The sequence below is a fragment of the Plectrocnemia conspersa genome, unplaced genomic scaffold (assembly GCF_051122295.1).
Source record: "Plectrocnemia conspersa isolate PC_06_02 unplaced genomic scaffold, ASM5112229v1 ptg000001l, whole genome shotgun sequence".
Lineage (NCBI taxonomy): Eukaryota > Metazoa > Arthropoda > Insecta > Trichoptera > Polycentropodidae > Plectrocnemia > Plectrocnemia conspersa.
In genome coordinates, this window is record NW_028277165.1 from 25,436,656 (window position 1) to 25,450,450 (window position 13,795).

The 13,795-nt window shown below is 28.9% G+C and overlaps 1 protein-coding gene across 1 annotated transcript in view; it reads right to left on the reverse strand.

Annotated features, from left to right (window-relative positions):
• The window catches only part of HisT (Histamine transporter), a 75,931-nt gene that overhangs the window by 48,050 nt on the left and 14,086 nt on the right, over positions 1–13,795 (reverse strand). The window contains exon 2 of the mRNA XM_088188648.1: positions 1,347–1,571. Within this exon, the coding sequence (XP_088044774.1) occupies positions 1,347–1,571 (225 nt within the window). The remainder of the gene's footprint in view (positions 1–1,346; positions 1,572–13,795) is intronic.

Here is a 13,795-nt window from a genome sequence, read left to right on the forward strand (position 1 = left end):
AAAATACGCAAGAATTTGAAAGAAAGTATTGTTTGCCAATTTACAAGGAATCAGTTCAAGCAATGCGGTGTTTACGTTAGTGTATAAGATGGCATTGTTTTAAATTCGCCTTAATGTGAGGTTTGTTCAGTGAAATAATAAACTGCTGTTTAAATTCCTTGGCAACTTATTTTATATGAACAGGAAAAACAGAAACAAGCTATTTTTATATCAAAAACGGAGTAGCAGGCCATCCATTAGCACTGATGAACTAATTAGTTCAATTATTCTTATTTATTTAATTTTTTCATTTTAAGAAAAATATTTTTTAGCGTTTAACGATCGATAAAATTTGTCCAGAAGTGGTAAAAAAATATTTATGAAACAGATACTGAAAGACTAAGCCAGTGGTGTCCAATCTGAAGCTCGCGAACGCCCGATAGTTTGAGTGGCTAATAAATATTTACTAAAGCATGTCGCAAAAATTGGAAAATAATTTTAAAAATCTTAGATATTCGAATGATTTTTTTACTGTGCTTCATTATAATTAACATGAAAAAGAGTCATAACAGTTGCAGAATAGTTACATAATTACATTTTGAGGCAAATAATAACAAATAAAATCAATGATTTGTGCACAAAAATAGAGCAAAAATCCATTTATATTATAAAAAATCTTAATGTAATTTAAAAAAGTTAAAAGATTTGACATCACTGGATATTTAAATTAATAATCTTGATGACCTTGAAATCCGTGGAATCTAACTACTTGTTAAAAAAGTTATTTATACTTTTCGAAAATCACTTGTATATAAGTATTTATATAAGATTACTTTCATATATAACAAGCGCGTACGGTGAGATACCTTCCTTTTCGCTCGCTCGCGTGTTATGTGACGAGAGTGTGTGAGAGATAAGTGCGTGCGGAACGCACCGTACGCATTGTCTCACCGTACGTGCCACATAATCATACATTACTAAAAAAAATGCTGTCATTTATTGAAATATATTAAATATTGGAGTTAAATAAATTAAAAGTGCGTAGGGAGTTAAAATACGTAGTAATTATTAATTGTTTTTGTGAACGGTATGTGAGACTGTCTACACGATGTTATAGATAAAATGCATAGACTTCGAAATATGATTAATTTTTTGTATTTCTAAAGTAATATTATATTTATTTATATTTTATCAAATAAATATTTTTCAAGACTAAATTTAAATTATAGAATTTAATTCTTAATTATAAAGATTCTTGTTATAAGGGAGATATATGTGATCAATTACAATGTCCCAGTTTAATAAATAGCATCGATTGGGTAGCACAAACATATTTTTTTGTTCATAAAAATAACTAGGTCACTAACCTGATTTCCGAACACACCGATGCTGCACGCTGAAGACACTTGGTTCGGGCCGAACCATACAGCTGCTAATCTCGCGGGCAAGTTCAAGACGAAAACTTGTGAAATTCCCACAACGGTCTGGCCGAGAAATCCTAGCCAGAACATATCTTGCGGCACCGAAAACACTTTTAACCAGGATCCAGTAGCAGTTCCTACAGCGCCCATGATGGCTATTACTCTCAAGCCCTGAAAAAAAACATTTTTAAAAATTGCAGCACAAAAATCGGTATAAGATATTGATGAAGTAAATGACACATATAATTTAATATAATTTATTGTTTGATATTCACATTCGATGCACAAAAAAGAACCATTTAATCGACATAGTTCATAAAACGATTCGCTTAGCTTAAATATCGAAATGAATTATATTTTTAATAACACAGAAAAAACCGGTTTAATAATGCAATACGACAGATTTATGTGCCAGTCTTAGTAATATAACGAAACCGACGAGCCATGAGGGAAGGGTAAAATTTGAACCCCCTCGGTTCGGTGGATGTTTGTAATCGGACTTCTTTACAGTCAAGGAGCTCGTTAGCAGAATACAGAAATTATCTCTTAACGGAGAACATTTAGAATGAAAACAGTACCATGGCGCTCTTTATTAAGAAAACTATATATACGTATAGATAATAGAAGTTGAAAAGGCAGTAAAAACCAAAAATATTGTTTCAAAATATGATATTTTATAGTATTCCTAATAAATTCAGTTACATATTATATAGATCTAAAGTGCTAATAATATTTATTTTAAAGACTTTTAAACACAAAATAATATACTTATATGATAAACGAAATATGCCACTTTGTACACACAAATCTTACATATCCAAGATAGCAAGAAAGTATAGTAAAACTATCAATAAAGTTTGGCCCGTTTCCTGTGAGTAAAAATGCGTTAAAATCAATAAATTATAATAGCTGATTTTTTATTTTAAAACAATGTATGTATGGGTTACAATGATGTCACTCTTAACAATTTATATTTGGCTAAGCATGCATATCTATCTTTGTAGTATTTTGCATACTTATAATAAAGTGCGTGTAACTTTAATTCAATGTTTGTTTATATCTACTGTATATTTTATTTTAAGTCACATTTACATTTACATGCATACGTTAAGAAGGGGAAGATTTTTTGCGTATATGTGTCACAAAGCGAGAGTAGCTGTCGAACATGTTTGTGCGCATAAAGATGACGCATCAAGAATATAAAGCTAAATGAACAATGAAACATATTTTAGGGGATACAATAAATGTCCTTATGGCGAAAGAATATATACATACAAATAAGCAAATAAAAAATAGAGATAGTAGTTGTAGAAATTATTTCTGTTTAGGATTCTTGCTCGCTAAAATTGAATAAAATAATACAAGTAAATCGATTTTATATGTGAAATAAAAGTAAGACAGATTCTTTATTTTATACTGCTAAATGTTTATTAAAAATCTCTTAAGATAATATTTAACTGAATTTATTTGAAGAATATTTTAAAAATTTTAATACTTGTAACTTAACGTATTGACCTAATTTTAGTAAAAATTCTCAATAAACGATATACTATTTTTCTCAGTATATATGTCAATTCATTCGAAAAACACACCCTCGATAAAGCAAAGTAAAACAATTTATAACCAACGTTTTCCAGACAAGGATAAACGTTAAAAATGACTCTAATGAACCTTATGCCACGATTACAACTTAGAGAGAGAAAACATCTTATCTTGAACCTTTTCACTAGAAAAATATGTGCGTCTTGGGATCGAAAGCTGAAGATCAATCGCCATTAATAACCACCATATGGTATTAGCCAACTGGGAAATACCACCACGATCCTTTACATCCAAATGGCGGGGTACTGTGCCACAGGCTCTGAATTATGGGAAAGAAGAGAATCTACGCATATTTTCGTATCTATATATACATCCATATACATATATCTTCCAATGTGTGAATTGGTCGTTTTTCTTCGTCGGCGAAAGATCATTCGCCGATAAGATTTATGTGAAAACAACAGACCGTACCGTATGTATCTATGTATTGTATAAAGGATATACACATGTGTGTGAATGAAATCCGGGGATATGACGTCCCAGAACAAGGAGAGAAAATAAGGTGTTCATAAAAGAGAAGTGTATAAATTTATTATGACAATTACGTCATAGCGCAATGTGACGTTCTGGCACAAAAAAAATAGGAAGTGGAATTATCAAGTTGGGTTTATTGCACGCGTTCATATCTTATCGTGACAGTAATAAAAGATCAACCTTACTATTATATTTCAGGTAAAAAATACCCGTTGTATAATGTTAATAAAATTTGAATTAAATTATGATCATTGTTGATTATAAATTTTGTCAATAAAAGATTTAATTTTACTTATAATATGTTTAAAAAAGCTAAGTGAACCACAACCTAAAACAAAGTAAAATACACAATGTATGTAAAATAATGTAAAGATATCTCATTCTGTATTATATTATATTATATTATATTATATATAAATTAGATTCAGTTAAAATAACACACGCTGTACACAATGATCTATTGAGTTAAATTTCTACTCATAGTTAGGTCCATGCTTGTTAAACCTTAATCGAAGTGCCGACTTTAAGGCTAAATCCGACCTTAAATTGGACCCAGCCCCATGGGAAGATGTTGAGTCGCAAAGGAATGATTCGAATCAAACTGGCAATCCATGTCGGGGGATGATTAATCAAACTTAATTCAACAAGACGTCCGTCTCGTGTTTAACTAAGGTAATTTATTATTAAAATTCCAACAGGAGATTGAGGTTAAACGCTTGGATGAAAACGGAAAGCCGGGAAATTTAATAAACGTCGAATTTATATGTATTTTTTCTTTACCATACATACAATATCTAAGGCTTTTGAGCTCCATTAAAATTCCGCTCGCGCTCTAAACCACTTTTGTAGTGGCTTTAGCTCAGCTTTTCCGAAAAGTTGTTTTCAGCCAAACGGTTTAAAGTTTAATAAAACACATTATATGAACGAGTTTGCTGGTGATTGATTTACCTTTGTAAAGCTTAAAATTTCGTTCCTATAAATAAGCTAATAGATAATACGATGAGTTGAATTTAATGTGTTTCCATTAATATATGATTTATTAAATTAGATAATTATATTACATCAAACCGGAATTTTCATCTATGTAACCTAGAAAGTTTATTTAAATATACACATAAGATATTTACTTTTCTTATAGTGAAATATTTTTGATGCTGATCTCACTCACTGTTTTATCTAATATTTAAAAGACTATTACTAATCAACATCTGTCTATAATGTTAAAGTCATCTACAAACTGTTTTAGCTACAGATTTTTAAAACATCTTTGCCAAAGTTATGTTGCATATAACATAGGATGTAGCTTTTTATATTTTATTTGTATATTTAATTCTGCTTAGGGTTAATTCTTTAAAACTAAGACAATGCTTGAAACAGCTTCAAACGTAGAGTACGCTCGGGATAAGGATTCCGGTTTGTTATTGTGTGCGTGAACTGTGTGGCTCAAAACAATTTCGCTCAGAATATTTATTTTTTTTTATTTTAAAAGAAAATATATGTATATTTAACATACATACATCTGAGCTAAGTTGGAAATTTCAACGGACAATTAAAAATATATTATATAATCGAAGAAACCAGACATTGATGTCATTAATTAAATATTTGCAAAATACAAAATTTTTCACTAGTCAAAAAAATAATGAAGTCTTTAGCTATTCTTCAAAAGCAAAAAGATATAAAATGGGGAAAGAAATTATTCGCAGATTGTTTAATGGCTCGACGACTTTATTAAATCATTAGAATCCATTGAATAAATTAAAAAATTATCATTGGCGCAACGATAAGAATAATAACTTTTTTAAGCCCTACAGAGAATAGTGTAAAAAAACCAACAACGTACGGATTAATGGAAAAATAATTAAAATATTTTTTTAATCCACGGGTAAGAGAACGAATAAATTAAAGTGTATATTTGAAGCCTTGATATCAATTAACCCAGATATGCACAAGAAATTTTGTTCTCTTAAAATTTCATTTATAAATAAAAAACAGTGGCACGAGTTTAGTGACCCACCCATGGGACAGTGGGCATATCTGGGTTAAAGCAATATCAACATAAAATTATTTAAAATAAATCGCTAGAGAAGATCGAACTTCTGTGCCACACTGCACTTTAATGACGAATACTAGCGTTGACGAATCAGCGAATGTCCTTAAAAGAGAAAGCGAGACAACGCTACATCGCTTCTCCCTCTCATATACATGTACACGCACACAATAACAAACCGGCATCCTTATCCCGAGCGTACTCTATTATACTATAATAAATGACGAGCGTCTGTGAAAAATATGATTCACTGCCAAACGATTTGTATGGAAACCAGATTGCTAATGTCCAAGTTGTTTTTCAGCATAAGGTGAAAGTCTATTTAATATATTGCTCGCAAAAACCTTATATGCGGTATTTAATAACGTGATCATCTAACCGTTTTATACAAGACATATATTTTCTATTATGAAGAAGCTTAGATCCGCCATAATTTAGTATTTCTGATGGTATATTGTCGATCCCTAGCGATATATTTTTTTAATGCAAAATGAAAATATTGTTATTTTTGACAAAAGATGAAATTATTAATTATATTTTTGAATCATTTTGACTATCATTGAATTGTAATTGACAAATTTATGCAGTAACGTGATTACAGTAAAAAATGCTCTAGGATCAAAATCGTGCACGTGCGTTCTCTTCCTATTTATATTATAAATCTCACATCTACGCAATAGTTTTAATGTCTAATTTAAACCATTAAATTTAAAAATAGATTTTAAATAATCAGAACGAGGGAAAAATAATATTTAAAACGCAAAAAGTTGAGGGTCCGGTATTCGCACAATCGCTAGCTTCGGTACCTCACAACAGTGAGATACCGACTGCAAATAAATTATAATTGGATAAAGAACAATGATAATTTACATGATTAAGGCGATTTAAAATTATAATAATATATATTTTGGAGACGTTACTGATCATATATTTGACGACGCAGTGACTATAATTTGACATGTGGAACGATTAAGATGCTTTTTGGGTGTCGCATTGAAAATGAGTTTTCTAAGCACTAATAATGAAAAGCGGATACATTAAAAGAATGATAGTAAAAAACACATGGTGATTCGTACAGACTAGATCAAAGATTGTATACCTTTCGGACCTCATAGACCACTTAACTCAAAATGTTGTATGCAGCTGACTATTACCAACTAACAATCAAAATATTAAATGGTACTTGCTTTTGCACTTCCAATTATATGCGAATATTAGTAATTATAAATGATACAATGATCCTATTACATTAAAAAATATACTAAATAATAAACAGATATATTCATAATAAAAACAAATGAAAAATACTTTTAAATATTATATTCTATAAAAGGATGTTATTTTTGTTTATAATTAATATTTGTGATTTGAATTTATGTGTTGATATATGTTTTTTAACAATACGATATTTTTTATTTGTAAGTTATATTCGTGCAAAAATTAGTACGGTAACGTATTTTATATTTACGTGACTGTGTATGACCCAATTTTTTGCAATAAAAAATGTTACGTCCAGTAAATAAATTTTCTATATGGCAACACAACTTATCATCAGGTAAATATAATTAATAATTTTTAATGCCAATTCTAATATTTCGCATACAATATTATTTTTATATTTATTTGTAGCATAGAAATAGTTAACTCATACATATTATTATTTATTTAAGAAATTATATTACGATTTTAAAAAATACATAAAACGCCATTTTTGTAATGAGGGCCGGAAGGATTGTTTTCCCAGAGTCCGGTTTTGCTCTCGGCGACCTTGTCACATACGGCCTGCATTATCTAGCATGAAAATATGGCGTTATTTATACGTAAGATATTTTTTTCTTACGGTGCATCTATCATAATAACGCTTGTGGAAAAACTCAAATGGCTATCGTGTTGATTTTAGTATATTCTGTCTATTGTCACGTACGGTCTGACATGAAAAAAATATAAATAGAATAATGGCGCTTTAAAAGCATTATACATTTTTATTTACAGGTTTTGGATCCTACAATTTAATTAAAAAAATATCAACAAATAATGTAAACAATTATGAAATGCCTCTTCGAATCTTAAATTATTTTGCAGCTAAAACAATAATTTGACATAACATATAGACCTGTAAAACTTGACTGGTATGTTATTGTATATTGCTTAAAGCTCTGCAGAAGTTCTACATTGGTGAAAATTTACCAGATTTTAACGCTTACCACTTGAATAAATTTTTCGCTATTAAGTCTCGGGTATTCTTTCATATAATAATCATTCATAAGATGGCATTAAAATAATTTAAAAAACGGGACTAATATATGATTTTATTTATCTTAAATAATACATCATATAATATATATTTAATTATATATATAATTTAATAAGTATTTCTCTTAGTTTAAACGTGCTAAGATCAATCTTCATAAATCAAACATTTTATATTACATTTATAAAAAAATCTCTAGGTAAGCTTCTTATGCACATAACGGCTACCGGGTAAGCGTCGCTGTATGATATATAAAAATTGATGGCCCACAATATAAAGTATATAACACCCGAGCTTTTTTTATCCCATAGTATTTATTTATATGGTCGTTGAAAGGCGACCCTTTAGGATTATATATTTATTATGTACAAAAATAAATTTATTTTATAGCTTTTCGATTAAATTTCATAGCAGGTGGAGTGTATTATTTTAATAAAATATATCTACACAAATATTGGACAAACATATCAAATTCGCTAATCCGCCGCAAAATCTGATAATTGACGGTGGAAAAAGTGAGTCGAGTGGAAAGTGAAAACTTTCTTCGATAACTTTAACAGCGATGATTACTACCTACACACCGGGAAAGATTTATGCTGGAAGTTAAAACGTCCCACCGATTCGGTGGGATGGGACTGTGGTGGAACGGGACGGGATGTTAGCCAAGAAGCGTTCATGTTCCTTTGTCGACTTTAAACGGAGAAAATATGTTTTTTTGTGCATATCGTTTCATTATTTATACTTTTACGCTGTCTGTTTTTATTTGTTACTAAATCATCGTTTTATATTTAATTAGTTGGTTTTATAAAAAATAATAAAAAATTAGCGAATTATCGCAAAATGCCGTAATAAAATTCTTCCTGGTGTTAAAGACAAACCACAACGCTGTATTTAATTTTCTAATATGCTACTATTACTAAGAACTGTATCATATAATAACTTAATCAAGTTTACGTATATATGTACATAAAAAAAAATATTATCTTTTTAATGTGTAGATAAATATGACTAAGGATTATGAGAGTTTACAACTTTTCTTATCAATCGTCATATGTATCATAAACAACTTTAACTTCCACTTGTCACTTTTGTTTATTTACCTGTTATAAATAAATTTATATTATATTTCTAAAATTATGATTGAAATATTGTAAATAGTCCGTAAGGTCTAGACTTGTTACATAGACGCCGCGGGTTCGAGCCTCGGCAGCAGACTTGAATCTTTATTTATGCAAATATGCTAAAATTAAAAAATAGCCCCAGCTGAAAATTTATAACTTTTGATTATAAATCATAATATACATAATAATTAATACTTACTTGTACTCAGTAGGTACAGATTAACGCATTGGGATTACGCTTGTCTTGTTATAACAAAAAAATAAATATGATTGAGCCAAATATATTAAAGGATCTAGTATGTTTAGATATTTTATCTATAAGGGTTTTAAAGTTTTAAAAATTTTAGTTTTGTAATAAATATAACTTTTCATTATTATTTATACAATTTAAAAATGCACAAACTTAGTAAAATATTTCTGAAATATGCCATTGAAAAACTGAAAGCAAATATATTAGCACACCGAAACTAGAAACAATGGCCAAATGTGACTGAAAATATGCTATTAATAAAACATGGCTTATAACTGTGAATGCAAGATATTAAAGATAAGATATGATTGTATTAATTAAATCCTGTAAATGCCGCCATTATAAAAATATTTACTTATTTTATTATCTGTGGCACTTGCTGTTTCCGGAAGATAAGCGTGAATACAACTACTACAGAATGTATATAAAAGTAGACCCACTTATTAATAAATTATTATTAATATTCTTAGGAATGGGGTGATTTTTTCGTCACCTATTATGCAGTCCTTAATGCGATTAACGAACCATTCCAAAACAGCAAAACTAAAGGTCCTATAACAGCACTTAACCATGAAAGAAGAAACCATAATAGCATTATTTTATTTTTAATGTACTGTGTTAACGATGCAATTATTAAATCATGTAGCTCTTTCAGCTGAAATAAATTTAAGCTTTCAAGATTTTTTTGTTCGACGGTGATTATATATAAAGCAAAATTATTTACGATTTCTAGATATCTTATCCAACGATGGTTATAGATAAGCATTTGATAATTAGTTATGTTAATTTTTAATAAATTTGTAGGGTCCACAGTGACCACCTATAATTGCAAAGCACCGTAATAATAAAACATCTTACGCATTTGAAACGCTATAAATTCATTTAAAATATTTTCATGCTAGCTAGTGTAGACCGTACGTGACAATAAACGGAATAAACTAAAGTTATTCGAACTAAAACCATCACGATGGCCATTTGCGATTTTCCACAAGTGTTATTATAATATAACAAATTACACTTAGGGTTCTAAAGCAATTTGTCGCGAAGTTGCCAAATCTCACATTTGTTCAAAATATTTAACGGCCGTTCCAAACCTGTTCAGATATGTCATTTCTTTAAAAAAACAAGCTTTTTTAAGCACGCGCCCAACTCATCGTAATTGGTCATGGCATCAAAAAGCGAATGAGCACTACACCTCTTACAGGTTGACCAATCGGACACGCAGCGCCCAAATAAGCAATTTTCTTTTAAGATATGCTTCTTATTTGAACTTCCCAATTTTACCACACCAGGATCTGTACGAACTAATACAGACGGAATTGAGAAAGCAGCCGCTTCCCTCTTCACGTAAACGTTCAACCCGCTTTACAGACGACTAGATTTTACGGACACAGACACGTTTATATTATATGTATATAATTATACAACTTTACGTGAACGTGCAACTTTTGCACAAATAATTATTATAAAAAAAACCCTTGATGTATTAAAAACGTAAATATTAAAAATCAAAGAAACGCGATACACTTCTTTTATTGAAACGATGAAGTTTTAAGCGACAATTCGGAAATGTAGCAAAGAGGAGCAAGGGGATGAATCTGTCAGATCTTCAACATCATTTAAGAGATTGAGTCTGGTCATGTGAAACTGTAGTTTTTATGGTTTTTAAAACCACACTTCATGTCAAAAATATCGACGTGACGAAAAAAAATATATTGTCTGGCTACAAAATAAAGAGAAAAGTGACACATGATTAAAGATAACGACGCAAAAATGCACAAAACAGACTTCTTTTAATACAAAACTTGTTTTGAAGCAAAAAAACTATTTTTATGACATATTTTTTTTTATCGAATATTATAAGGATAGTTACGAGTTCTATTTTATAACTAAAATTCAAGTCTAAGTCAATAAAACAAAGGAATAAACAGCATTAAGAAAATTAATAGTCTCATAAAAGTTTGTATGGGGGTCTGATCGACTTAGTACAAAACTTGTTTTGAAGCAAAAAAAAACATTTTTATGACATATATTATTTTTTAGCAAATATTATAAGGGTTATACTAATATATCAATTTTTAAACAAAAAATTAAATCTTTATCTTAAAAATAAAGCAATTAGCAGCGTTAAGAAAAGTCTCATAAAAGTTTGTATGGATTCCGATCGATTTAACACAAAACTTGTTTTGAAGCAAAAAACTATTTTTATGACATATTTTTTTTCTCGAATATATTTAATAAAAAAAATCAAAGCACATCTAATCATATTCTCGTTTCTTATGAGATGTTTGTTCACATAAGAACTTTTAGTGCTAATTAACCCAAAGTAGACGTAAAAATCTATGATAAAAACGACAACACCTTCATGCAATCGATTGTTAGATTTGATACAGGTTACAGTTTTAAATGTACATATGATAAATACATGTTTTTGTGAAATTTAATTTATCTGAGATTGTTTGGTAAGGGTATTTATTTTCAAGCTGCGGACAGACCATGTAACATTTAACGCATTCATAGTGAAATATTTTGCTGGGTGTAAAGTTTTATTTGGTACTTATGAGTGTTAATTATGTATACCCAGACCGGAGAAGCAAATGAAAATTAAGGTCTTATTATAGTTGTGTAAAATAGTAGTTTGTTTTTAATATGTAGTTTGCTTTAATGACAGTAAAGGGGATACAGTTAAGCTCTAGTATATTTAATTCTACAAATTGTTTTAAATATGTGGGATTATTAATATAAATAAAAAAGTAGGTATTTATACATTTAGGTTATAGTAAGAATAAGTTGATTTGTCAACGGTAAAGATAAGCTATTTTTTATTAATTTAAATTTTATTTTGAGGTAAATGTGTGTTTTTATTGGAGCATAAATTTACTGCGTCGTCAACAAATAAAGCTTTTGAGTTAATAAATCACTTGTTAATTATTGTAAATAAAAGGAGCTCTAAAATTTATTATTTAAAGCGTATTTACTGAAAAATTAATAAAATGAATGTATATATATAATGTCAGTACTCCAAACGCAATCTTAAGCTTTGTAATGTTGAAGTACAGTGCTTAAATGGACATTCTTTGGTCAAAGCCCCAAGGATGTTTCAGAGCTGGATATGATGGGTAGGGGAACGTGAGCATCTAAACCGAGTAGTTAATTATGTTATTACTTTTTCATATATGTATTAATAGTGTTATGGTTTATTTTCTGTATAGAAAAAAATTCAATATAATTCAACAGCTTCTAATAGATAAATCTTTGCAAAAATTCAAAGTACGTGCTTTTATTATGTTAGCAGATTATACGCCATAAATCAAATTCAAGAGGCTTAAACAAATATTTATTTATTTTTTGCGGGTGCTCCTTTAATATATGAATTTCGATGATGGAGTGAAAACTGCGTTGAGCTAGTCCTGTCATTTTTCTTATCACGCCAATTCTGCAATATTCTCACCTTTTACTTTACGATCCGGCGAGTTTTAATACCGCGTGAATATTTCGCACATCCTGTGGGCTTATCGCTCAAAGCACGCTAATTTCGCTCGTCAAATTTAGATAAAAGCGAGAACCCAGGTGTAAACTTTACTCAAATGAAGTTCAAGGTAAAAACGTGACTATAATGTGATTATTACACATCGCACGATCAATCATTTTACTACACGCGATACGTTTCGACGGCGTACTTTGCAATCGATATAAATATTATGATTTTCTTGGTGTTAAAATCATGACGCAGAACTAATTATGACGTGCCAAATAAAGATAATTACACTTATTTTAAGTCACTGTAATTACTGATAAACATTTAAATATGTTTGACACGGCTTACGAGTCACAATATTTTAAATTATGAGCTTTTCTCATAACTCGAAAAATAACATTCTTTTGTTACAGCAGATTAAAATATTAAAATTAATTTAAATACTACTTAATCAAATCAGTTATTTTATTGCTTTATTTATATGGATAAAACGGGAAATATAATATTTTTTATGAAGCATAATATTGATTCAATCTTAATAACTCTAAATTGATATGGGTGATAAAATCTATATTACAATAATACATATACTGTATTAACTCCCGTATTAGCTATTAAATGTAATGAGCTAATTTATATTTACTGTAATTTGGTAACTTTGCTTGTTACATACTTGATTATATTTTAGCGACACTAACTTGATGATATTATTAAAGAATTCACAAATATAATCGATACAAAAAATTAATCAAGTAATACCTTGACTTAATATTAAATATATATATATATATATATATATATATATATATATATATATATATATATATATGTATATATATATATATATATATATATATGCAATAGGAAATAAAAATAAATAAAAAACAACATAAATAATTATAGGAATTGAATTTTTGCTAGTAGAAATATATACCTACTGGTGAAAATGTATTTGGACTAGTGAATATATAACTTTACTGAAAAATACACATTTATACATCACATGTAAATGTATATATTATATGTATATTACTACATATGGAAAAGTTAAAATAATTTAATTATGCTAGCACCTGCTAAATAAATTAAATTTTCAGTGGTAAAAATATGTTTATATACAGGTAAATGTATTTCGATATGATTTTACTAAAATTACATATTTAAAAAAA